The 27,254-nt window shown below is 38.2% G+C and overlaps 1 protein-coding gene across 19 annotated transcripts in view; it reads right to left on the bottom strand.

Moving 5' to 3' along the window:
- RIMS2 (regulating synaptic membrane exocytosis 2) overlaps positions 1-27,254 on the bottom strand; it is a 767,247-nt gene that overhangs the window by 179,920 nt on the left and 560,073 nt on the right. For 8 of the 19 annotated variants that reach the window (XM_034763436.1, XM_034763437.1, XM_034763438.1 and 5 more), the window contains 3 exons: positions 25,748-25,810; positions 15,596-15,775; positions 14,384-14,493 (listed from right to left, as the gene is read on the bottom strand). In XM_034763436.1, coding sequence (XP_034619327.1) covers positions 14,384-14,493; positions 15,596-15,775; positions 25,748-25,810 — 353 coding nt within the window. Of the gene's footprint in view, positions 1-5,449; positions 5,585-13,395; positions 13,429-14,383; positions 14,494-15,595; positions 15,776-25,747; positions 25,811-27,254 lie in introns of those variants that run through there. The other 11 variants (XM_034763440.1, XM_034763441.1, XM_034763442.1 and 8 more) reach the window with 5 other exon arrangements.

The following is a 27,254-nucleotide window of genomic DNA, read 5'->3' as shown; positions in this document are numbered from 1 at the left end:
AAGAACTAGATAAGTTCATGGAGTATAGGTCCATCAGTGGTTATTAGCCAAGATAGGCAGGGATGGAAAACCATGCTTTGAGTGTCCCTAGCCTCTGTTTGCCAGAAACTGGAAGTGGATGACAAGGGATGTATTCATTCCTCCTAAAGCACTTGGCACTGGACACTGGCAGAAGACAGGATACAGGGCTAGATGAGCCACTGTGACCATGACCCAGTATGGCCACTCTCATGTAACACTGACTCAGATATCTGATATACTTCAGATAAGTCAGTCAACTGTAGGCTACATTTGGGTGGGTTAGTGGGCAGGCAAGGTCACATTGGGCTTAACTTTATTTCCAGAAAAAGCTTTAATCCTTACAAATAGATCAGTATTACATTCATCTTATATTTTGAAAAATAAATGAAGCACAGTTACAACATGACAAATGTACCAGGTAGGAATACAGTAAAAACTTTACATAAACATATCACTTATAAACTGATAAGGACAGGGCATGTACAGAGAGGCATGCATTATAAAAAGCATAACGCACAGGGCCAGATTATGATTATGCCAGTGGAGAGAAAACAAAAAGTAGAACAGGAGGCATAAAAATGCTGCCTTTGTAGCATTCTTACTCTCTAATCCTGAAACCCTGCAAAATTCTGTGGGGTTGGGGCTCTGTGGGTAATTGGGTGCAGAGCCAGCAAAGGGGATGGAACTGGGAAGCAGCTGCACTCTAAAACATGCTCCATTCCAGACCCCACACATCATTAACTCCTGCTGGGTCCCCTCTTTGACTACTAGTATTCAGCCAGAGGAAGAGGCAGCCAATGGCACACTATGGTGTGGCCTGTGTAGCTTTACAGAGGCAGTCAGGGTGGGATTCAAAAGGTGAACTTGGGAGCCACAATGCTTAGTGCTCAGGTTTCCTAATGTGGGTTGTGAGGGACTTGGGATTTATTTTCTCCTCTGCCAAATTAAATATCCATTGGGTAAGAGAGTGAGAGAGCGAGAGAGAGAATGACTCTATAGCCCTGCAATTCAGTAACTCACCTGGGAAAGAGGAAGACTTTAGTTCCAGTTCTCTTGCTCCACTGAACATTTAATTATTTATAGACTGTGGAACAGCTTTAACAGAAAACACTGAGAGAGGCATAACCCATAGCCCAGTGGCTAAGCACTCTCCTGAAAGGTGAAAGACTCAATTCCCTGCCCTACATCAGACAAAGGAGGATTTGAATCCAGGTCTCCCACATTCTGTGTGGCTGCTTTAACCACTATGCTAAAGATAATCAGGCAAGCACCCGCCTTTCTCTAGTGTCTTCTGTGGGGGTTTAGGCATGCTCTGAATACACCTACTGGTTTGGGTCCCAAAGACAAGATAGGTGGGGGAATGCCTAGTTTATGAACCCCACTGTGGCTGTGGGGCACCAAGCTGTTGGGGTACTATCAGGACTGAGATAGCTGTGTGAATGCCCAGATACTGAAATGTAGGTTCCAGGGGGACTTTAAAAATAGAAGCTCAGGTGCCATGGGACTTTAGTCAACTATAGGGTTAGGAAGCAGCTGAGTGGTAGTTTTGTGAATGCCAGTGACACCTAAATGTTGGACTGAGGACCTAAAGTGGCAGTCAGCACCTAAGTCCCCCTTGTGAATCCCTCCTCTGGTATCTACACATATTCTAATATCCACATGGACCTTGGGACATTTGCTGGTTTGAGTGGACAAATTCTATGACCACTCTGGGATAGAGCAAACCCTTTTTCCTTATAAATTGATTAGTAGGGAACTCTGTGAGCTGAAACTTGTTCTTGCTCCAAAGAAACATATACAGGCATAAAAAGATTTCCACTAGTATAAGTTATTTCATAGAGGCAGCGAGCAACATTTCAGACCTCTACGTTGAGCCTCTTCCTAGTGGGTATCTGCACTCTCATACCTTTAAAATTTTAATGGCTATATGAGATATCATGTGATTTTTTTGAGGTTTACTTCATGATACTCTTCCTGATGCAATACAGAATCTTTTGCAAAATCTACTCTGTGAATTCCTCTTAATTTATATCAGATCTCACCATACTTCCCAATTGATACCATATTACTCCATCCCAAGGCTCAAGTATCACAGTAGAAGTTGACACAAATATTCAAATCCAAATTAAGTAAAACTTTATAAAGAACAAGGGAAGAGAAAACAGAAAGGTTTTCAGCTCTAAGTATGTCATCTATTATGAGCCCTAATTAACACATACAAAAGAAGGAGAACAATACCAGCAGCTTTCTCTCAGAAGCCCAAACCATTATCCAACAGTGTCACATAACAGAAATGAAAAGAGAACAATTACACAGGAATGGAGCAGAGTCAAGGGGGACTTAATGTTTTTGGAAATAGGCTGTTTGGGCCCAAGAATCGGACACAAACTCTGCTGCTTTGGAGGCAAGGAGCTCTGAGGTGCAACAGAAGCTTTTGAAAGAAACAAAATGTAAACTGGTCCCATTAGACAAATGACTAAATACATGAAAGTGAACTATTCTGAATACAGTTTAGTAATATACAGTTCATTGTATAGAGTAAGTCTTTTGATCTATATAAGTATGCAAAGGACAGGTTTGTAGTTCAATTAATGAAGACAAATTGTGCTTGAAAGCAAACTGTATACATTATAAACTTAATCAATGAGAACCCATTTCTAGTCCTACTGAAGCCAATGGCAAAACCCCCAGGACTTCAATAGGACCAGGATTTGGCCCTACAATGCAATATAATCCATGAACTATCTGGTAATTACCACTGAAGCACAGAATCTGATCAATAATGTTTACACAGTAGAGTTCAGTCAGGGCTAGATTATGCTTTAGCATGGAGTATACAGTAACAGATTAGTGCAAGGTACACTGCCCCATTGTGTGTAATATTACAACCTGGCTGCACTGGGTGTGGGGAGAGAGAAATAATTGATTACACACCTCTAAAAAGACCACACAACAGGCACACGATGAGCCAGCCTAGGGGAAGATAGAGCCATGACTTTCCCTAATGCCTGCTTTAGTCCTCCCTGCCAACTTGTTCTTGGGAGGAGCCTGTGGGCTCCCCAAAGTGGTGGGCTTGACATTGTGGCTAGCCCTTTCTTGGGCTGTAGGGAGAGAGGGAGGGTAAGGGGAATATTTACTCTTGTTTCTGTGCCACTGCATAAAGATAGGGCACTATCTAGTCTGAAATCAGCCCGCTGATAAAAGAAAGCCTTCTTAATTGATGGAATAGGGTCAGTGTAATGCATTTTTCAGCATCTCTAAAAGCTGGATAAATGGCACACAGGATGTCTTCAAAGCTATCACAGTAATTTACAAACATGAATTGGTATTTTCTAGTATAAAAATCTTGTTGTTAAACCCTGTGGGTGCTTCATGCTGCTTTCCTGTTCCAGTTATGACTGATAAGTCAACCTATATGTTTGAGAGTCTGAGTGCTTTATACTATGCTTATTTTCACGAAACAGAAGTGAATATTTACAAGAAAAATGTATTCCTATAAGGCCCAGATAATTGAGAAGACTGTCTAATGGCATGAGCCTATTTCCACCAGGATGTACCAATTAAGGGGATTCCACTGTAATGTGATTAGTAAAAATGTGCCAAACTTGCAAAATATATAGCTTGATTAGGTAAATGACGTAAAAACTGGATGACAATGCAGTCTACTCTGTAAATTATTATAAAGTTTACTCAGTCCCTTTGGATTTAGCAGATTGGGAGCTTCTGCATCTGGACTAATGGAAAGCACCAAGATGGAAAAACTTGACCCCCTGCAGTAAATAGTTAACTACACATTAAGAAGGTGTAAATTCTAACTTCAGTATCGTATCATGAATAAGGGTCAAAAATGTTGGAACTACTAGTTCCAAGAAAGATTAAAAATCACACAGATAAAAATAATTTTAAAAGAGGTTCAAGAAAGTAAGACAGAACATAAAAGCTAAACATGAATGGAGTTACTTATTTTAAATTAATATAACTAAGAAACACAGACACATGCAATACAAAATACAACTGATAAATCTCCAGATACCCAAAAATCCACTATGTTATAAACTTGCCTTTTCTCCCATTAATTGGTGGATTTTGATGTTTTTCCTCATAATCTTTATGACATTAAAAACAGACAATGATGATTAATAATTAAGACTAATGATAACATGAACTACTTAAGCATAGCACACAAGGGGAAAGTGCAAACTATGAAAACACAAATCCATGCACTATGTTTGAACTATCACATGACTGCACAATACATATACAGAGACACAACAACAAAAAACAATAATGTAAAATGTGCAACTTAATAAAAATAGCAGGTGTTTATGATCACAAAGGCACAACTACATTGCTCTAATAATTCCACTCTGAAAATAAATAAATGCTATAGGTCGAAGACTACATCCACAGAACAAATTATTTGTGAGATGAGCTTTAACCTGAAAATTGTAACACATAAACTGTCTTTGACCTACTTAAATTGTAATGTGTGTAATTATACATTTACATCTTTTTAACATTCTTCCTTTAAGGAAGAATTTTGAGAGCCAGGCTGCAAAAGTGTAGACAGCTGAATAAATCCTTTTGAGATCTGTGTGTTATTATAACTGTAGGAAGCATGTTTTCTGTTATTAGAATAAGCTATCCTAAACATTTTGAGGACACAGGTATTTGGGACAATTTTAAAAAAAAATTCTTTACCATTTGCATGTCTATTTGATTTACAAGGGACAGCATCAATTATAAAAGTTTCAAATTTTGTTTTTTTTAGCCTCCAAGCGGGCCTGATTTCCCCTAGCCCTCCTCATACTTGACCTCCCATTTGTATCAACTGAAATTTCTTGCAAGCAGGATCAGAGCCATTGCTTGAAATACATACTTAGGAGCTTTAAAATAACATAATCTTCTGTGCTAATTTTGTTCTTCGAAATCACTTCTCTACTGATCTGTATTTTTTATGGACAACAAAGCAATATGACAATGTCTTTACTTCCTTGCTTGTCAAAAGCACTATGACTAATGTTAGCACGGTTCTTGTTAATTAACCTGGGCTTATTCTGATGATTGGATAGCTATCTCTGCAGCAACACAAGAAAAATGCAAAACTATGCATTTAATAAATGGTGAGATTTGTTCTTGGTGACAGAACAGAGGATTTTTATGAAAATGGATCTCTAGAATCCGGATGACAAGATTATAACAATTTTGTAGGTTGAACATTTGGTTGGGAAATGCTTGACAGTGTTCCTGTAAGCATTTAATATAATCCATGATGCACTGTTTTTGTTTGCTTTGGTCTTAAATAAAATGAAATTATTACTGTCTGGCTTTTGCATCTTAATATATTTCCAAGCTAGCTAGAGAAGTTTGCATATGTGCTCATAGGGAAACATATCTAAAGGGGATATGCAGATGTGGTCAGACAGACCTGCCTCAACCTCTGACCCCTGCTCTCCAATATGCTTGTTTTCTTCATCTCCTTCTGCATTCATATAAGCAAAACAGAAAAAAAAGTGAGACAAAAACATGTATATGTTGTTACAAGCTGATCAAATAAACAATAAATGTCAAATAAATAATATACAATTCCTCACTATTTGGCACAAATTATTATTTTTTTTGAGTGAATCAAGGGTGAAATAAATCCTGTGTATGTGGACGCACCTAATTCTAGTAGCACCAAATCCTGTTTTGCTTTTTTATGCATGACTTTCATTTAGTTCAATGAAATTTTTGTGCAAGGAAAGAAGGTAGGATGTGGCCCTTAATATTCCTGACCTGGCAGTCTCTGAATTAATTAGTGATGCATAGAAAAGCAGACAATAATTATTGAAGCAGAGAAAAGCAGACACAGCATAAGCTTTAAAGATCTAAAGTAAAAGCATCCACTCTAGTTTTGTTTTGTTTTTTCTTGCAACAATCCTCCAATCAGTGAACAACTGATTTAAATATGTGGGCAAATCATCAGTAAGAATTTGAAAGTTACCTGCATATGCCCCCAAAGAGCAATGTGAAATAATGCCCCCTCCCCCAAGTTCAGCTATTTGCAAAGAAAAAAAAAAGGAAGATGATGCTCAATTTGTAACTAAACAGCAAGTTAGCTGAATTTCAGAAAACCTAGAATTCAACAAAAACATTAACTCAATTGACTTTTCTTTAGGAACTACAATTAAAATGAAAGTGCTAGCATAAGTATATGTAGATTTTACTGCCATCTGAAAAAGTGCAAAACAGTCAGTAAAGACAACATCAGATAGTATATTATAATAAGATAAACAACATAAAATATAAATCTTATTTGATCTATTAAATGTACCAGTGAATACATATAAAAAAAGAACCAGAACTCTTCCTATACAAAATATCTGTGACCATAGTAACTACAGTAGACAGAGAAAAAGCATGTTCAGTTGGACACTTATCCTTTCACAAACCCAAATTTTTGAATGCAATTAGTTTATTTGGTTTGTTTTAAATTATTTTTAACATTACATTTTTTCTGTTACTTATTGACAGTTTCTCGCAAAATTTTAAAAGAAATATTTGTATTTTGCTTCCTCACTGACTGTGATGTTCCTTTTCTAATTCTTTGTTAATGATTGCACTACTACATAGGTTTATTATAATTTTACTTGTAAACGTATTGTGCAACTAACCAGTATACTGAATCCCTAGATATTGGGATTTTCTAGTTTGTACTCACAACTTAAAATTACCGATACCAACGCATTAATATTAATATTTAGACAATAAGTAGTGTCAGTATAATGGAAATAGATGGGTGCTTAGATTTTTCTCTAGAATTCTACAATAAAGTTATGATATTTCAGATTATTAATAGCACATTGTAGTCAGCAGAAAAACTGATTTAAATGGGAGCAGGATTAGGTCTGCTATGGCTGTGTTAATGGAAATACAAGATCGGTTCCACCAAAAGCTTGCAAAACTGATCTAGAATGTTATTGGTACCCAGGGATACTATACAGGACTCAACTGTGGGCTGTCACAAGCTCCAAGCAAGGGGCAGTGCATTGTTGCACTACCACAGGAGCAGACTGGAAGCATATTATAATTGAGCTACTCTCCTCTCTGAGCTTCTGGCAATAATCAAGGTAGCCAGTGCAAGGAAATAAGGCGGTGTAAACTGGGCCACAGTTATGTGCACATTATCCCAGATTAACTCTATGTGGAATGAGAATGTCCACATGGAGTTAATTAAGAATGGTTAATCAGAAATAACTACATATGTAGACAAGCCCTAAGTGACTTGTCCAAGGAGAGAAGGGTGGCAGAATGGTAGGTAATTAAAGGCTGTATCACAGTTCATATATGCAAGGAAGACAAATTAAAGTTACATGAACAACCTTAACATGTCTTTTTCCTAACTTCTGAGTACTTGACTTTGCAACCATAATGTTCTTTTAAAATTATTTTTCAACCTCATAGATAATTTCCCTCTTTTCCCCACCCTTATTTTTAAGAGCAACTGAAAAACCAGAAATTCCATCATATGGACCCATATTGATTATCATTGGTCATCAGTAGAGTACACAGCACCTTTAAGTTCATAGCACAGACCTCTACAGACTGAATTAAAGTAGTAACCAACACTACAGGGGAATGCAACACACTCTTTGCCAGTAGTTTATACAACTAATTGATAGCAGAGAAATACTGGGGATCAGGAATTCAGAGTTTAATTCCCAGCCTGGAGTAGAACCTGTAACCCGCCCTAAACCCAAAGGAACAAGTGGTTGGGTTGGGTTGGGTGGGAAAACAAATGGACTGTCTCAGGCTTGGGTTGGCTTCCCTCCTTCTGCCTTTGGGGTTGTCACCATATCAGCTGCGTGCCCCGTCCCTGCAGGCCATCGCCACCTTGCTATCCTGTGTGTGCTCTGGAGACAGTGTGCTGGTGAGTCAGAACATCTCTCACTCTACAGCAGGCACAGTGCAGCAGGATGTGGCAGACATCAGAAGCAGGGCACACAGCCACTGTCTCACCCATCTCATGGGTAGGAGGAGGAGAGCTGATCCCATAGGCAGGAGATGGCAGCAGTAGATCTGATTCAGGTTCAGAAGGAAGGCTCAGGATTGGGTCAGAAAACAACCTGACTCTCTTAGGGTACATCTACACTACAGGGGGGAGTCGATTTAAGATACGCAAATTCAGCTACGTGAATAGCGTAGCTGAATTCGACGTATCGCAGCCGACTTACCCCGTTGTGAGGACGGCGGCAAAATCGACTTCTGCGGCTTTCTGTCGGCGGCGCTTACTACCACCTCCGCTGGTGGAGTAAGAGCGCCGATTCGGGGATCGATTGTCGCGTCCCGACGGGACGCGATAAATCAATCCCCGAGAGGTCGATTTCTACCCGCTGATTCAGGCGGGTAGTATAGACCTAGCCTTAGGTTGGGTGGGCTTGGGTCTAAGTTGGGTCCAGGTCAGACCTAAAACTTAGGCCCAAGCAGACCTCTACTCTAGAGGATCATAGAATCATAGAAGATTAGGGTTAGAAGAGACCTCAGGAGGAGATCTAGTCCAACCCCCTGCTCAAAGCAGAACCAACACCAACTACATCATCCCAGCCAGAGCTTTGTCAAGCCTGACCTTAAAAACCTCTAAGGATGGAGATTCCACCACCTCCCTAGGTAACCGATTCCAGTGCTTCACCACCCTCCTAGTGAAATAGTGTTTCCTAATATCCAACCTAGATCTCCCCCACTGCAACTTGAGTCCATTGCTCCTTGTTCTGTCATCTGCTACCACTGAGAACAGCCTAGCTCCATCCTCTTTGGAACCCCCTTTCAGGTAGTTGAAGGCTGCTATCAAATCCCCCCCCACTCTTCTCTTCTGCAGACTAAACAATCCCAGTTCCCTCAGCCTCTCCTTGTAAGTCATGTGTCCCAACCCCCTCATCATTTTTGTTGCCCTCCTCTGGACTCCCTCCAATTTGTCCACATCCTTTCTGTAGTGAGGGGACCAAAACTGGATGCAATACTCCAGGTGTGGCCTCACCACTGCCCAATAGAGGGGAATAATCACTTCCCTCGATCTGCTGGCAATGCTCCTACTAATACAGTCCAATATGCCGTTAGCTTTCTTGGCAACAAGGGCACACTGCTAACTTATATCCAGCTTCTCGTTCACTGTAATCCCCAGGTCATTTTCTGCAGAACTGCTGCTTACCCCAGCCTGTAGCGATATATGGGATTCTTCTGTCCTAAGTGCAGGACTCTGCACTTGTCCTTGTTGAACCTCATCAGATTTCAGCAGTTTGCAGTTCCAGGCCAAAGGGGGCTGCGAGAAGCGGCACAGACCAAGGAATGTGCTGGCCACCACTTCCCGCAGCCCCCATTGGCCTGGAATGGCGAACCACGGCCATTGGGAGCTGCGATCAGCCGAACGTGTGGACACTGCGGGTAAACAAACTGTCCCAGCCTGCCAGCGGATTTCCCTGATGGGCCGCGTGCCAAAGTTGCTGATCCCTGGCCTAAAGCTGTTGCATCTCCCATAGCACGTTCAGTAGAGGATGGGCGTATACTCAGGGCATGTAATGAGCTCATGTTGGGCTGGAAAAAGTTTAAGGCACATGGAACGTTCAGACATTTTAGTACCCCTGCTATACTGAACATATGTAAAGGATGATGCTCACAGACTTAGAACTTGGATAAATCTGAGTGGGTTTTCATAAGGACAGAAAAAGGAATTGGCCCTCACACTATCCCTCTGCTAAATTTCAAGTCCCTGCTCTATAGCATGGAGGTATTAGAGCTCTTCAAAGAAACAGTTGGACAGTAGTTTTTGCAAATCAGCCTGAGATGGAGAGCATACATGGAAAATTTCAGCCCCAACACTTAAAGTTTGGTTAAGTTATTAGCAATTGAAAATGGGATCTTACAACAGAAAGTATTATGCAACTTTAACTATAGATGTTGATACCGGTTCTATTATAATTTCAATGTAGTATAGATCTTAATAAACAATTATTTACAAATTAAAACACAGAAGATTATCAATAATTTATGACTTCTTTGGAGAATAATGAGTGAAGCATCGATCACTTCAAAGCGTTTCAAAATCTTTTGAAGTGGAAAGTCTTATTGCTATAATTGAATGTAGTAGATAGGGCTAAAATATGGGAAGTCAAGAAGTCCGATATTTGAAATAGTTTTAAGAGTAATTTCATGGGGTTTATATTTAAAATATAGACTGCAGGCAGTTACTGAATTTAGCCTTGTTCCAAAGCCAAGTAGAACCAAGACTTGCATTTCAGCAACGTATAAAGTAAAACCTCTTAGTTTCCTCCTGTTAGATTAGCAATAGTTGTAAACATTCACTATTAATAAGCTTTTGATGTCTCCAACCCATTATAAAATTGTAGGAGGTGTATGTTCAGCTCAGTACACACAGTTTTAGCTGTGTAGCTCCACTTAATACTAAAAGGAGTTGTGTAGCTAAAGCCCAGAACAAAATATTGAGAATATTCCTAAAAATTAGAAAGAAAGGATCCAACATAAAAAATAAGTGTTTTCTAGTCTGAAAATACCCTTGAAATATTATATACTTAAAAAGCACACAAACAAACAAACCACCTTCTAGATCCAGACACTTCACTGCAGTACAACACTTTTGTATTGGTTTATCAATACAAAGAGGTCATAAATGTGGCAGATCTAGCCAACTGTGGATTCCCTACTATGCTCTTGAGAATGGACCGGCCTCTGGCTGCCACACGCAGTCACCATAGTTTAAAGCAAGCTTTCAGGCTGTTCCACACTAAAAGCTGAGTTCTCAGCTACAACAAAAGGGGACCTAGATTGGGGAGCTGTGAATAGCTCATTTGTTCCCAGTTAGAATCACAGGACTTTTACTATTTTTCTTCAGACATGTGTAATAAGTGTCTGACCTTGAAATGAGTACAGATCATGCTCTTTTTTAAACCTTTTTCCTTCTAGTACAATACAGAGATGACATAGACTAACTCCTGTTTGTTACCCTTTGATACATTTTTAATTATCTCTTTTGTTACATGAACATCTGAACTTCAACTGGTCAAAGCTAAAATGTTGGATTTTAAAATGCAAGGAAGTTATATAATACAGCATATTCCACGTACAGTACTCAATCCTATATTTTACAGTCATTTTCTTTAAACCATGGGAAAGTTTGCCCTCTTTCTAGCCACATTTACATCACTTTTACAGACCAATTCTTTGCATGTGTTAGTACAATGCCTAGCATGAGCATCTGAGCCTGCCTGCGGTCTCTGCGTACTATCGCGCTACTTATAATGATAAATAATAATCTGCAGAATTCCTGACAACTTTCAGTTTTACATGCTATTGCCTTTAATGCTGTTCTTTTTGCCTCAGTGTTCTACTCAGTTTTGCTAATTATTTATTAATTAAATAACTCTTCCATTGTGGTCAATGTTCCGGGTTCCACTGGTTTTCAGTCTGAGCATCATCAGAATCTTGCATGCTTTTGTTGTTGTTGTAACAACAGCAATATTTTGGGACATGATCCACATATTTAAAATTGTATCTATTTTTTTTTGTAAAATGCAATCTTCCTTTGCAATAAGCCACACAGAATGACAGCATAGTAATCATAATTTCATTGAATCGCAGTCAGAGGTTACTTACCAGTAACTGCATAAAACGAGTCACAAAATGGAGTTACCTGGCTCCTGAATTACCACATGAAAAAAACTATATAGACTATTGAGACAAAGATTGATAGCTGAAGGTTATGGCAGATAAGCTAGGGTATATAAAAGTAAAATATTTATATTTATTCTACATATTCCCTTTAATTACATTTATACTTTTTCTTCACATATTATAGAAAAAAATATATATATATACAAAATTTAAAATGCCATAGGTCTAGCCATTATGGCCTGAACGTATGATCATACTTCGATTGTATATTAACTCCAATAGCTATGTACTTTACAGTTCTCTGTAACCCAAATCTTCAGAAAAATCTACTTTTTAGATTGATATTCAGTAATAACAAAATACCATTTCATCCTTTGAAACCATCAGTGTAGTGTCTCATATATCAGTACAGCCAACAACTCTAGATTTCTCATAAACGAATATTATAATCTTTAAAAATGTATTTATCATGGTAGTGCCTAGGAGCTGACTGAGTACAGGGCCCCATTGTAGTAAGCCCTGTACAAACTCAGAGTAATAGCCAGTCTCAGCTGCAAAAGCTTACAATCTAAATAGATAACACAGACAAAGGGTTGGGGGAAAGGATAGAACATACAAATATAGTGAACAATGGCACAGATGTCATGTTAGTATATTATCTCCTGGCATAGCTAGACTACATTTAACTGTGATATAAGCATTTTCATAACACAAAAGACACTGCAGAAAAGTACACACTAGGGTAATGATCTGGAGAGTCTGATTCCAAAATTGAAACAAACACCATAAACACTAAATAAAAAATCAGTTGAGACAGATATGTATAGACCCTCAGTGACATAAAAAAGGACTGCAATTGATATCTTCTGGTTTGTCATGAAGAAAATTGAGTATCAAACTGGCATTAATTCTATGAAATATTTTTCACTTCTATGGGGAGATTAATTTTTAGCAACATTCTTATTGCTTTTTGTTTTAAGACTACCTTGATTCAGGGAATTTTTATTTCTCGGTCAAATAGATGTGACTTAAAATTCAGCAATTGCTTTAGACAACAAAATAATGTTACATGTGTACTTGGAGTGAACACTAATGCCCCAATCCCATAAAGATGTATGTACAGGCATATCATTAAGCACACTGAGAAGCCCAATTGAAATTAATAGGACTACTGTAGTCCTTAAATTTAAATACACGCCTAAGATCTTGATACTGCAAACAGTAATACATGTATTTAACTTCATGCACATGAGTAGTCTAACTGACTTCAGTAGGACAACTCAGGTAAGTTTGTGCAGGATCAGGGCCTAAATATTTCCTATACTATCTAAGGAATCACATACAGTCTGATTCTGTAAGGTACTTTAGCATGTGTCTAACTTTAAGCACATGAAGTGGTCTCATTTAATGCAATCTGACTACTTCTGTGCTTAAAGTTAAGCACATGCTTAATTACTTTGCTCAACTGCGGCCATATTTAGGTAGTTATCTAAAGCAAAATTCTACATTTTTAGGGCTGACCACTGTACAATTTATGAACTACAAATGGGGAAAAATACATGAGTGAATAATTATCACACAAATTCTTCCACTGACCTAATAAAAGTCTATGCAATCAAGCAACATCAATTGCAGTTGGGTTTATTTTTGCTTATACAGCCTCCCAAAAAGCCTTGCAAGCAGAAAACAAACCCTCCTTTATGTACAGACCTTCATAAGGTTCTATCTCCTTGTCTCCATTGTCTAGGGAGAATAAAAATAAAACAAAAAGGGGAACCAAAGAATAGGGGTTAAAAACAACAGCACTTTTACAAAAGGTATAACATACATCTTCATAAGGAGAAAAAAAAAGAGTGCATGGGCATTTAGACTGATTTTGCAAAGCACGTCTATATACTATCAATAGAAAAGCTGAAAATATATTTGATGCCAAAAATGTAGTTTTATTCCTATGATTTTGAAGATTCCTGAAAATGTTTTGTCTACTGAACAATGCTTTCATGACGCATTCAAAGGAACAGTATTGACAGTATCCATAAAATATGCATCGCCAAGCATCTTGCTGGTATTTATTTTTGTTGTTAAAGATGATGACCTTTTTCCTGTTCCTTCTGTGTCAAGAGTGATATCTATATTTATGCATGAGCTAATCATCCTTTGTACTTATGAGATTTTTCCTTGACTGTTGTTAGGAGCTTTGTACTACTATTCTACCACACACTGATCCTGATCCTAGAAAGGATGCTACATTCTCAAAACCAGGGAAGAAAGTGGGCACTCAGAACCTTTCAGGATTAGACATTTTATGAAACACATTCATTACAGCAGAGTTTTATCAACAAAATGCAAAGCAACTGATATAGGACCTTCTGCTCCTGTTGAAGTCAGTACAAAATGTCCATCGACTTCAATGGGAACAGAATTGAATCAATGCATAGTCCACTTTGGTCTCTGTTTACTGAATTGTTTTGATGATATAGATTAGTTTAATTCAAGTAGCAGTAGATGTTAGACTGACTTTGAAAGAAATGGCGGATGATACAAAACACAAAACTATTGGCAAATACTGGTTCTACACAGGAAAAACTCAAGACCTTTAGGTTCTAATTCCAAAAGAAAGGTAGTAAATAATAACCAATCCCTGCTTCATTTTAGCAATCCACAAACAATTCTGAAGTCACAAAAAAATATCACTTACTTCTTTCCAATGTCCCCTTTGGTGGGAGCTGTGGTAACTGCCTGCCCCTTCTTCCTGCTACTGGAGTACTTGATGGGCTTGTTTGGACTGACCCAGTTCGAGGATGTGACCTACAGAACACACATCAAACAAAACATGCCCTTTAAAAGTCACATTCATCCTTAGATACCTACAGAGGTAATACAATGACTAAGAAAATTTTGGTGAACTTAGGACCTTTGAGGTACTGTAATGGTACTGCTGTCTTTTTTCATAGAAGGACTAGCTGACAATTAAACAGAGAAAACTCTAGCTGAAGAAAAAAGCCAAATAAGGCTAAATATTGAATGTAATATGTTTGTGTAGATGACTGCATATTTTCTGTGTGTATGTATTCATGTATGTGCATGTGTGCTTTTATTATATACACGCATACATACAAAACCATCTAGGGGCCACATGCTAAGATCCTTATTCCATTATATTCAGTTAAGCTTTGGGTTGGACTAAGTAAAAATGAAGTAAAACAGTGAGAAATGACATCAGGAATTGATTCTTGATATAATTAGCTTTCACTATCAGAAAGCTAAGAAATATATTTTATAACCCTAAACTGAGGTGCTGTTTCATTCAACTTCCTACTCGACCAAATTGGCTCCACATATAGTCATACTTTCTTTACTGTAGTTGCACTAAAGAGAGTTTACATAAATTGGCAAAATTCTTCATCAGTAGTAAAATAATGTACTTAAACAGGAACAAAACAGACTATGGCACAGCAAAATGTACTCAGAGAAAACAGTGGTTAATACACAACGTTAGTACAATCCATTTAAAGAAACTTTTTTAAAAAAAAAATAGTTTCATTTGATGTTGTTATGATGGCTGTTCCATAAGCGATGTCTGATGAACACAAACAATTTCTCATTCTGTAAGAGAAGAACATGATAGTTATGAGGTGCTTTATGTGGGAAATCACCCGGGATTCCTGATAAATGAGAAATCACAAAACAAATGTAGTTAAATACATTAGTAAACAAATTACAATGGCAGCCACACCATTATATCCACAATAGAATATAAATAGTGTGTTGGCACTGACAGGGTTAGTATCTACAGCTACTAGTGATCAGCCAAAGATGGAAGGCGATACCAATTAACTACTGGGAAAATAAAATGTGAGTTGGTGGGGCAAAGGGAATTAGTTTGATTGATTTGATTTGTCTGTTTCACCTCGATAAGGCAGGTGAAGGAGGGGCAGATCTTCCAGTCATTAATGAAGGCATCGACCTCATGAGGTTTGAGTCAGGACGCTCTGTGGATCGGGAGCGGGAGTTGGTCCGCTCTAGCACAGGACGCTGTTCTGTTGATCTGGATCTTTGATATGGCTGTCTATCTGGTGCTTCACAATTCCTGTAATGTTAGTCAAAAAGCAGCTCAGTTGACCTTTAACTGTTCTGTTAGTTATAAAACATGCTGCTTGGTATTGATTTGGAGAAAAATCATTGTTAAATACATTTTGGTAACTTTTCTGAGTTCGCTTCTTGATAACATACAGTATTTATAGATGTATGCAGTCTCTTATCCAAAACTCTGGATAAATGGGCTAAAATGTTTTCTGTGTCTCAATAATGACTTTCCATGCTATAACCTGTTTCCAGGCAATTTCTCAGTAAAACACTATTATTTTGTTAACCAACTACACCAGTACACCAAACATTGAAGGAAAAATCGATTTGATTAGAGAATATTAAACCTAGTTGATGTTAATAAGTTGCCTCGTTCTGCATTCTCGCTCATATAAGTAGTTCTTACCAATTACATTAATTTCATTAGCACTACTCATATGAACAAGTGTTCACAGGATAAGGCCCACAGTAAATATTTACAAGCTATAGCTGATCTAATTACAGTATGTTGATGTCAGCTGTAAGATTTAATTTCAGAAACAAAGGATATCTGTTAATATATACGCCATGCATTAAGGATGGTTTCATAAAGTTAGAGTACTCAATGTTATGGTTAATAGAGACCTCTAGTACCACTATCACAGTACACATTCAGATGTTCCACAGGGTAACATAAGATTTGTCTCTGGTAAAAGTTATCTTCCTGTTTTCTTGATCTATGGTGCCAGTGTAATGCCAGAAAGAGGAAAAAATTGAGATGTGAAAGGAAAACATGCGCAAAAGAAAATAAGAGGTTCCAAAACACCTGACTAAATTAAGATGTAGTACAAAATAATTTGTGGGGTTCATCTTCATTTGTACTGAAATAATTATTGGATTTCTGTAATACTTTTCTATCTCAGGTTATAGTCTGATCCTTTTGCTTGCGAAGAGAAATACAAAGGGGAAAAAGTTGGCTAGCAACTTCCTTAAATATACACATCTATTTTAAATTTTAAAACTAAGTTGTACATATTAGTTGGGCTGAATCTGTTATCATTTGTACCTCACACACCTCCAATGGAGTTGATGGAATCTCGACAGATTTACAAACTCTTAACCTAATAGTACCTTTTAAGGCTCTTCCTACAGCTAAGACCTGTATTTTACAATAAAGTTGGTTAATAAGAAGAGTGACTGGATGGTGATTAAATGTAAGAAAAAGTCAAGTTTTAATTAGTATTTTAAATAGAGAGAGAGACTATAGGCAGCCTCATTATGAAGAGTCTTACGTTATTAACAGCATTATTTTTATAAAAGACTGTACTGAAGCAGAGCAAAGTTTTCTCTAGGGCTGCTAACTTTGCTGAGTGCTTTGATAAAAGAGTCATTAAAATGAATGTCTGTTCGCACCTTCCATGGGGTATAATTGGATTCCTAGAAAACAAAATGAAATTCTCCCAGGCAGGTCCAGAATAATGCCAGCCACCATTACCCTACTTCTAAAGCTCCCAACAAACAAAACACACCACAATGAGACACATCATGGTAATTATAAACTGAAGGCACTGACAATCAGGGGAGAAGTAAAACTAGCCTGGCACAAAAGCACAAAGATTACCTCAAGTCTTCTTCTGGCTCTATCAATTCTGTTTCTGAATGGGAAGCTTGATCAGCCAAAACATCCACTGTCTCGCTTCTTTAACATTGTGGATAAACAAAGAAGTGTAACCTTAGCTTTGTAATAGATGTTGCTTAGCTTAGATAACCATTTAAAGAAGGGTTTCAGTGCTACAAATGATGAGTAAGGGAGTCAAGCATCCACATGATGGTGAAAAAATAAGCTTTCTCTGGTTACAGAAATAAATTCTGAAGAAAGCAATTACCCCCTAGACCTGAATTATAAAAACAGTGCATGACTGAAGCCAGACTGTGCCTAGTCCTTGTGCAGGTGGGAAAGAGAAGGAGTTGGCACAAGGAACATCTCTCTCTCTTCCTTCTGCCTTCAACAGAGGGGCCAAGCACAACAGGAGTTCTTATACTAAGGGAGTGAGAAAACCCTTGTAGAACTAGTGCTGCTTCCGTGCTCATCTCTGTAAAAGAGGAAGTCTCTGCCCACTATAGGAGTTGGGTTTGCTGTCTGGGGTCAAGCAGTGCCTGGTCCTTGCATCCTCTTCAGAAGGGATGCACATGCTGTAATCTGCAGAAGAGATACAATGCCAATCAAAGAACCAGCTGCAGAAATACGGCTCCACCTCACCTATAATATATGGCTGTATTGGTCACAATCTGGCCATAACAGTGGATGGATGAAATTTTTTAAAACCCCTAAGCAACTTAGGGGCATAAGTCCTACTGTCAAATGACTTTCAGTGGGACCTGAGTGCCTGAGTAACTAAGGTGCTTTTGAAAATCCTATCCAATATGAATATAATTTATTCATATGAACTACTGAAAGCATTTTAAAGGGGAAAAATAGATAGTCAAAGTTAAAGCTATCCAACACCCACAGCATTACTTAAAGTGTTTTGAAACTCCTTTGCATTAACAATAGACTTTGTGCAAAGGTTTTCATTTTTAAATCGAATGAAATGTCAGTATGGCCTCCCACTTCTCCTTTAGTACTACCTACTTCACCATCCTTCTATCTCTACTGGCAAAGAACATTCACTTTAGGTGGTCTATTCTCTTATCAGCGTGTGGGAGATTTGTGCATATAATTCTCCCACGCACTGACGGAAGAATGGATCAGTAGGTGGTTACATCTTAACCAAGTATATCTATCACATTGACAAAGTTTCAGCTTTCTGTAAGCCACCATGTAGAACAGCACTCTGGCTATTCTAAGTTTAAAATAAACACTTTAAAAGGCCAAATTTTAGAATTACCAAGATGTTATAAGGAAAGTCTCCCCTAGTATACAGTAATAATTGTAAATTCTGTTCACTAGCATCTAACTCGAAGGGTTACAATGCCTTGAGTTAACTACTAATTTATGTGCATTGGTTCATGCTCATATTCTGGGAATGTCCAAAGTTAATAGTTTTTTCGATACACCAAGTTAGCATTTCTAATTTTTAATTATTCAAAAATGAATGTTACTTTTCTTAACAAGTAAAAAGGAGAATCTTCATCAAATGAATAAATAGTAATTTATCCAAATGCATTTGTACAGAAAGACTTTTAGGAGGCAAACAACAGTGAATAATCATAAAAGCTGCCAGTGCATGCACACAGACATCTCACTATTTCCCAAAATAATTGGACGTTCTTCACATAGTTTAGCTGCCATCCCATGTGCAATATTCATTTTACTGTGCACAATACATAAAAAGTAGGTTATAGCAGCAGGCCAGTTAGAATCACAGTTTGTTAAAATTTCGAAAGTAGTTAATATGTCCTTGTAACAAAGAACTGAAGAAACAGAAGTACACTAGAAGTAAATGTACACTATGGAACGGTTTTTAATGCAACTTTTGTGATCATATCAGGCTTTCACTACTTCTAGGCCTTGGCTACACTTACCAGCTAGTTCGACGGCTGGAAATCGAAGTTCTGGGTTCGACTTATCGCGTCTAGTCTGGACGCGATAAGTCGAACCCGGAAGTGCTTGCCGTCGACTGCGGTACTCCAGCTCGGCGAGAGGAGTACCGCGGAGTCGACGGGGGAGCCTGCCTGCCGCGTGTGGACCAAGGTAAGTTCGAACTAAGGTACTTCGACTTCAGCTACGTTATTCACGTAGCTGAAGTTGCGTACCTTAGTTCGAATTGGGGGGGGTAGTGTAGACCAAGCCCTAGAAACACTTAGCAAATAACAAGAGAAATACAAAAGGTACAATATCTAATAATCATTACTTCAAGAATAGGCCAGCTATTATCCAATGGGATACCTGTCAGTGTCCGTGGAAGGCTGCTGGATTTCAATCCTCGGACATGCTGTTCTTCTACTAGCTATAGGAACTTTGCTGTTTAGTCACAGACACAAGATCCTCTGTTAGCATAACATAAATAAGCATGTCTGCAAAAAGTGAGATTTCTAGTAATAACCATTGAGTCATGAATATTGTAACAGGAAGTGTGCGAAGATGTGAAGGAGTAGTTCATTGTAACAGCACAGAGATAGAGAAATACTGTAACTAGTTAGCAGCAGCAGGTTAATTTCATTTTTATGAGGATCATAATCAAATACATATAAAGAAGCTTAACATAATATAAAAAGTTTGTTCTGGTATAGTATTTAGTGCAGAAAAGAGTTCAATGCTTGCATCTACTCTAGTAAATAAAATATAAATAAAGTAATGTATGTGAATAGTCAATCATATATTATATGGCATATACTATTGTGTGTTATAACTATATAGAGAAAAGTGATGATATAGTATAAAGATTTTCAGTGGAACTACACTCATTATCTGACTCTTCATTGACATCAGTTTGGGATGGTTGCATTACATATGGACAATGCCATGAGTGAATTACACTAGTCATTCCAAGCAAGTGCCAATAAAACCTTTATGCCACACCATGGTCTCACGTCATCTGTTAATGTTAGAACTACTATTACAGAAATATTTTAGGAAGTTTTAAAAAAACTGATTTGGTCCATTTTTTTCCTATCTTTTCTTCCTACAAAGCCAATTCGCTTAATTCTGTTGCTTATCTTTGACCTGAACGGATAGTCAAATTTCAGGGCCCTGGGGACATTCTACTTGGAAGCAGAAATTGATGGAGACTGGTATTCTTTAGAGTGACCATACAGCAAATTTGAAAAATTGGGACAGGGGGTGGGGGTAATAGGAACCTATATAAGAAAAAGACCCCAAAATCAGGACTGTCCCTATAAAATCAGGACATCTGGTCACCCTAGTATTCTTTGATGCAATCTTGTTTATTTACAAGAACTATACAAAGTCCTGCTTCAACAAATGAATTAGGAACCAAAAGAAAGAGAAGCAGTTTTTTAGTTTACAGCCGAAGCCTCTTTAGCCAACATGCCAAGAATCTCTCTCTCTAACTTTTCCCATGGTCACCCTGTGCTCACAGGCTCCTGCTTGACTTGCTTGACTCTTTCTCTTTCTCTGTTCTCATCTGTTCTCAGTGTGTGTGTGTTCTACTTTCCCTCACACACATCCACATCCACCTACTTGATCGTAATACCGAGTGGAATCTCCCGCCAACCTGGTGCTAGTTTCCAGGCACACTCTATTTAGCCTTGTTTTAGGTGTGGCCCCTTAAATATCTCTTACAACTATCTTAAATGAAGGGCGCATTCACACATCAGTTTGAATGAAGTTTTAACCCATTGCAAGATTTTTCCCAGCTCATAATAATACCATGAGTTCAACAACATAGGCCTTGGAAGAAAAGAGAAAAAATAACTAATACATTTTTTAAATACTTCTAAAAGTTACCTGAATAGCTTTTCTTTACATTATATTTCAGTTTAAATATTAAAAAAAAAAAAAAAAACTCACTAACATCCAAGACTTGGTACAAGTAGAGTGTGTACTGTTCAGAAAGGGGATTCAGGACTTTCTAATTATTAATAAATCTTTCTAATAAATCTTCAGTTGTCACAGATCATATTTAATACTACTTCAAATGAAAGCAGACACAGCACCATGAGGTGATGACATTGTTAGCTTAATTTAAAGGATCCCACTTTCCACTTTTAGGGTATGTCTACACTACCCGCCGGATCGGCGGACAGCAATCAATCTGGCAAGGGTCAATTTATTGCATCTAGTCTAGACGCAATAAATCGACCCCCGAGCGCTCTCCCGTCGACTCCTGTACCCCACTGCCGCAAGAGGTGCAGGCAGAGTCGATGGGAGAGTGGCAGCAGTCGACTCACCGCAGTGAAGACACCGCAGTGAGTAGATCTAAGTACATTGACTTCAGCTATGTTATTCACATAGCTGAAGTTGCATAACTTAGATCAATTCTCCCCCCACCCCCCCGTGTAGACCAGGCCTTAGATTTTAAGGGCTTGTCCACAGCAAGGATCTTGATGCACAGCAAGCTAGGTATAAATCTGTGTACACTAGCCGGCTGTGAACTAACTGGCCATGTGGACCCTGATACCCAGTGCACTAAGGATATGTCTTCACAGCACAGTTAGCTTGAGTTATAACTGGAATTTTACCCCTAATTTGACTCCTATCCACACAAAAATCTCTAGCTTGAGTTAAGTGGTGCTTTGGCCTTGAGCTAGCTGACCTGTCAGGAGTGGGTAGGTTGAAGCCTGATGATGCTGATGCTCCAGCTATTAATGCAGCAAGGATGCAACAGCTCAAGTTACAACAACTCAGCAGCAGCCAATCCAATCACTCTGCTAATCCAATCACTGTGCCGCTAATCAAATCAATGTGTAATTACAGTGCTGTTTTGAAGTGTGGTCCCTCATTCAAGCTAACATATCTTGAGTGCAGTAACCTGAGTGTACTAACTCAAGCTAACTGTTGCAGTGAAGACAAGCCCTAACAGTTCTGTAGTGCACTTTGACCTACTGCTGTGTCAAACAGCAGAAGGTCAGAGTGCACTACATGCACTATGTCTATGTGTGGACAAGCCCTAAGATTATTTCTCAAAAAATAAGCATACCAATCCCACATGGTACAGGGACCTCTGCATGCATACAATGGCATGGCTTGACTTATTTTTATTTCAGTATAGCTCCTTAATTTTAAATGTTAATACAAAAAATCTTTGAAAAACCAGTTTGAGTGGTTGGACATTTATGCAAAGTATCCTTTTACTATGTGAATGTGAACAAATGTAAACACCCTTTACTTTCATTTTGAATATATTAATTAAAAAAAATCACCCCAAGTTTCTTTTACTCATGGGACCTCTTCTCCCTCCTCCCACCACCTATAGGAACACAACTGCCTTTCAGCGGTGCTTTGTATCTCAACAACCACTTTTGACTCTCTCCCTCTAATCTCGCTTCTCTTCTGCTGCCTTCTCCTCTCCCACAGCCCATTCCCTACAACTGAGTATACTAAACCTCTTAAAAATAATCATATCAATGTTAATAGAAATACTAAAATTATTCAAACATGAAAATCCAGAATTAAGTCTTACATTATATGTTTAAAATGCTATTTTCCCCTAGGTAATTCAGTGTATGCATAAATTCACCCACTCACTGGAAAACTCTGAAATATTTAATTAAAATGGTACCTTAAAATGGAAAGATGTATATGCACGGTAGCAATTTTCAAAATTCCCAACTGAACATGTAATTTAATGAATGAGAAGTAAGGGATATTTCAGGCAATACAAACAGAAACAATGCCCAATAAGGGCTCAATTCCTTAAAGGTGCTGAACACTCTAGTCCAATCCAGAAAAACACTTAACTACATGAGTATTCCCACTGATGTCAGCAGGACTGTTCTCAGGCTCAGAATTAAACCTGTGTGTTTTGCTGGACTGGGTTTGAGTTCACAGAACCTTTCAGGGTTGAACACTACATTTGAATGAAATACATGACATATAATTCAGCCTACAATAGTTAGACACAAAGGTTCATCCTCTGCTCTGAATTTCCTTGCTTCTATGGTTTTGTTCCAAATCTTAGATGCTACTAATAACACAATTTCTGATGTAATTTTCCTTTATTTTTCACTAGTAATTTGCTTTAAATTACTGGCAGATCTTTAATTATAATTGTAAGAGTCCACAGAAAGGCTTTGATTCTGGAAAGATTTATGTATCTGCTTAACTTTCTGCACCAGGCCGTAGTGCCATATGTCAATGGGACCACTTGCAGGGTGTAAATCTGACCCCACTGAAGTCAATGGGAGTTTTGCCATTGACTTTAAAAAAGGTCAGGATTTGGCCCAAAGTCCATGGAATTAATCCCATGTTTAATTCCTCTCATAATAATGTAATTAATTTCATTATTTGAAAAGTTTGCATAATTATTAAGGATTTTTAAAATATTCAAAATATTCTTAATAGTCTGGTTAAATGTCAAATTGAACCATAGCTTCCCCAAACCAACTTCTGCTTTTTTTGTAACAGCTCTGCTGATCTTAATTAAAATTGGTACACAGAGTATCAGCACAAATTGTTTCTTGAATTACAAACTTTGGATATTTTTTCTTCTGATACCTTACCATATTAACCTGTATTATGAGCTGAGCCTAAGAAATATCGATAAATAATAAAGATATTCTAAGTTTCTAGTGCAACAAAATGGCTTAGACTTACAACTTTTTTTTTGCACTCCATAGCATTAGTTTAAATGGACCAAATTAATATTTTTTCTAATTTGGAGTTAAGAAAAACAACAAGATGGAGCTAGGACCTGGTATGTCAATTTTCAATACAAATATATTTTTATATTACAACTGCTGATAGATCATTTAATTGCAGATGTGCTGATGGAATCTTGTATTGAAGGGAAACTGTCAAATTAGAAAACAAATAATCAGTGGAACATTTTGTACCTAATACCGTCGCAAGGAATATCTTATATATCTAGAACAGAAAAAGATAATAAAAAGCATTCATTTTTTTCTCTCATTTGCATGCTGCTCCTGCACTGTTTCAGGGGGAGCTCACATGCATATTCTACCCCAGGCTCTGCAAGAGGATGTTCCCCATTACCAGTTAAACTCAAACTAAAAAGTCAGCAGGCAGGTGAGTGCACAGAAAGAAAAGGGACAGGAGGCAGGTGAGTTCACAAAAAGAAAAGGGACAGGATGGTGATGTTGCTCTGGGGCCCATCCAAAAGTCTGTTACAAACATAGCTGCGGAGCAGGAACACTGATTATTTTTTTTTACTTTGGTCATAATTCTCTGGATGGGTGGTGTTGGTGGCCTCTGATATACAAGGATGCCAGACTAGATGGCTAACAAAAAAATTCTCATTAACACTGGAACACACAGAGCAAATACAAATTACTATTTTAGTTAAATCTTTAGTCCTAAAGATATTAAAATAAGTGGTCACATATCTACAATTTCTTTCAATATACATGGTCAATCATTCACATTTGTACAGTCTATAATATTCAGATCAGCATGGCTTGAGACTTGTTCATCTGTTTTATACAGGCAAACATACATTTGACTAAATATTTCTGCAAAGTTAAATGTCTACTTTGTGCTGCTATAGAAAAATGAATAAATACACCATTTCTATACTAGACACACAAATAATGTTACTAACAAAACAAAATGAAAATACAACTTTGTACTCTTTCAATGGTTATAGAATTTTTTCTACGCTACTTTATATTTGAAAAATTAACACAATACATGTAGCATTTCAAATATCCATTTATATTTACAGGCTTCATTTTGTGTAATTTAAAACATATTTTTGAGATTTAAAATATTATAGGACAGAGACAGATAAGTGGTTATTATTTTTATATAATTAATTCATATTTATCCTAAAATAAATATAAGGCGTTTTTACATAAAATGATTGTAAAAGAAAAGAAAAGAAAAGAAAAGAACACTGCAGGTCCACTGATGAAGACCTTAACCAGCTCTCACTACAGAAAAATTCCCAGTAAATCAATGGGAGTAAGGACTTAAGAACTGACCACTATATGCATCGCACTATGTGCTTGATCCCCCAAGATCCCATTCAACAAGTACCCAATAGGGCTGCTCACTGCAGTAAGGGCTGGTAGGATCAGGTCCAATTTCTTTAAGCTAAATTCAGTACTGGACTTTAACTTATCTTGTTCCAAATTGTATGTGTCCTTTGTCCACCATAATCCTTTTTCTCAAGAACAATCCAACATATTAAAAAAGATTCACATAAAGTAGTTCAAGCATCATCACTGTTCTTTCTATCCTCATAATAGAAACCTTGGAAAGAGACAAGCCAACAAATATGCCTTTTCTGGGATCAGTGGAGAAAGAAATGGAGGATGATTTACATGATGTAGAAATAAAATTTGTTACTACAATTAGTTAACTCTACAAGCAGATTAGGAACACATATTTGGTAACACTACACTCTTTACTTACCTATAGTTTTCAGCTGAACCATTGACTACATGATCTGCCCATGAACTTGCACCATTGTACCACCTTTACAATGCAGTTAAAATAAAGAGGTGTTATAAATAAATATAGGTAATATTAAAAACACTATAATTCACGTGTCATATTTGCTTCTCACTAATCTGCAGATTTTTTTCAATTGCTTCCAATACGTTTTCTGCATTTCCTCTTCTTTGCTAAGAGGTATCAGGAAAAACAGGTGCTTTCTGGCAACAGTTATGTATATTTTTTCCAGATCTAATTCCCAACATATTTCAGTAAGTGAATTTTATCATTTTCAGCAAGTTTGCCTATTAACTTCTTTCTTTAAGGTTTGATCCTTCAATGCTTTCACATGCAATATTTCCATTGCCTTTGAGTCTGTGTGGAATACTTTTAAGATTAGACCATAGAGGGATAGTGTCAAACTTAAAAGCCATATACTGTAAGCCAAACCATTTTCTTTACCTATGTCCTAAAAACACCTCTAAATAGTGAAGCATTTTTTAAAATTCTGTTTACTGTTATCTATTGAAGATTTTTTTTTGGTGTGATTTTTTATTTGTTTTGGAGGGAGGCGGAGGGGGGTGTTGTATTTCATTCAGGCCCCACAATGAAAAATCAATGAAATGACAATCATTACTCTGCATTGCTCTAGATGAGCTAAACGATTTAAACATGTGTAACATGACATCAGCAACATCAGTCAAAAACAACATCAAGCGGTTTGTAGAAAGGTTATTGTAGCAGGCTGTCCACCCGCTCCTGCCCTGAAGGGCTTAAAACAGCCCTGGGAGAGGGCTGTGGTAGGGAAAACCTGGGCTGATTGGGGAAGTAGCCACAGCTGGTCCACACCCCAATCAGGCCACAGCTGGCCCTATAAAGAGGTTGTGGGCCGGGAGCACAGGCAGTCTCTCTGTGGGCGCAGAGAGAGAAGGGCCTGGCTGCCTGGGACTTGAGTAAGGTACCGGAGTGGGGAATGGGGCAAGGGAGCCGGGGAGCTCCCGCCTTGAAAACCCCAGGCTGCAGACCTAGCCAGAGGCCTGAAAAGGTACTGTGGTTGCAGGGGTGCAGCCCGGGGGTAGGTGGAAGCAACAGGTTCAAACCCCCCTGGTTCAAACCCTTGCCAATAATGAGCGATATGGACTGCAGTGTACCCCAGAGTGCGGGGGGTAGATGAGGACTGGCAGTGAACACTGAGGCAAGGTGGGGATAGAGGGTGAGGATTCCCCTGGGAGGGCAGCCCAGAGAGTGGGGTACTGCCAGGGGGCAGCACCCAAGGGAGAGGGGCACCGGGGTCTAGGAAGGAGATGGGGCCAGCGACAGTGGGACATTGGCCTGCAGAGAGCGCTCCAAGGCTGGAAAGCTAATTTCCATACCGGACCAGCAGGAAGCGCCATAGGGGCGAGCTGCGCATCGCTACAGTTATGTTTGAATGGAAGCAGAATTGGAAAAAGAGACTCTGGGGAGATGGAGTCACAACCTCTAAGTT

The sequence above is a fragment of the Trachemys scripta genome, chromosome 2 (assembly GCF_013100865.1).
Source record: "Trachemys scripta elegans isolate TJP31775 chromosome 2, CAS_Tse_1.0, whole genome shotgun sequence".
Lineage (NCBI taxonomy): Eukaryota > Metazoa > Chordata > Testudines > Emydidae > Trachemys > Trachemys scripta.
This window is presented reverse-complemented; position numbering and strand designations above follow the sequence as displayed.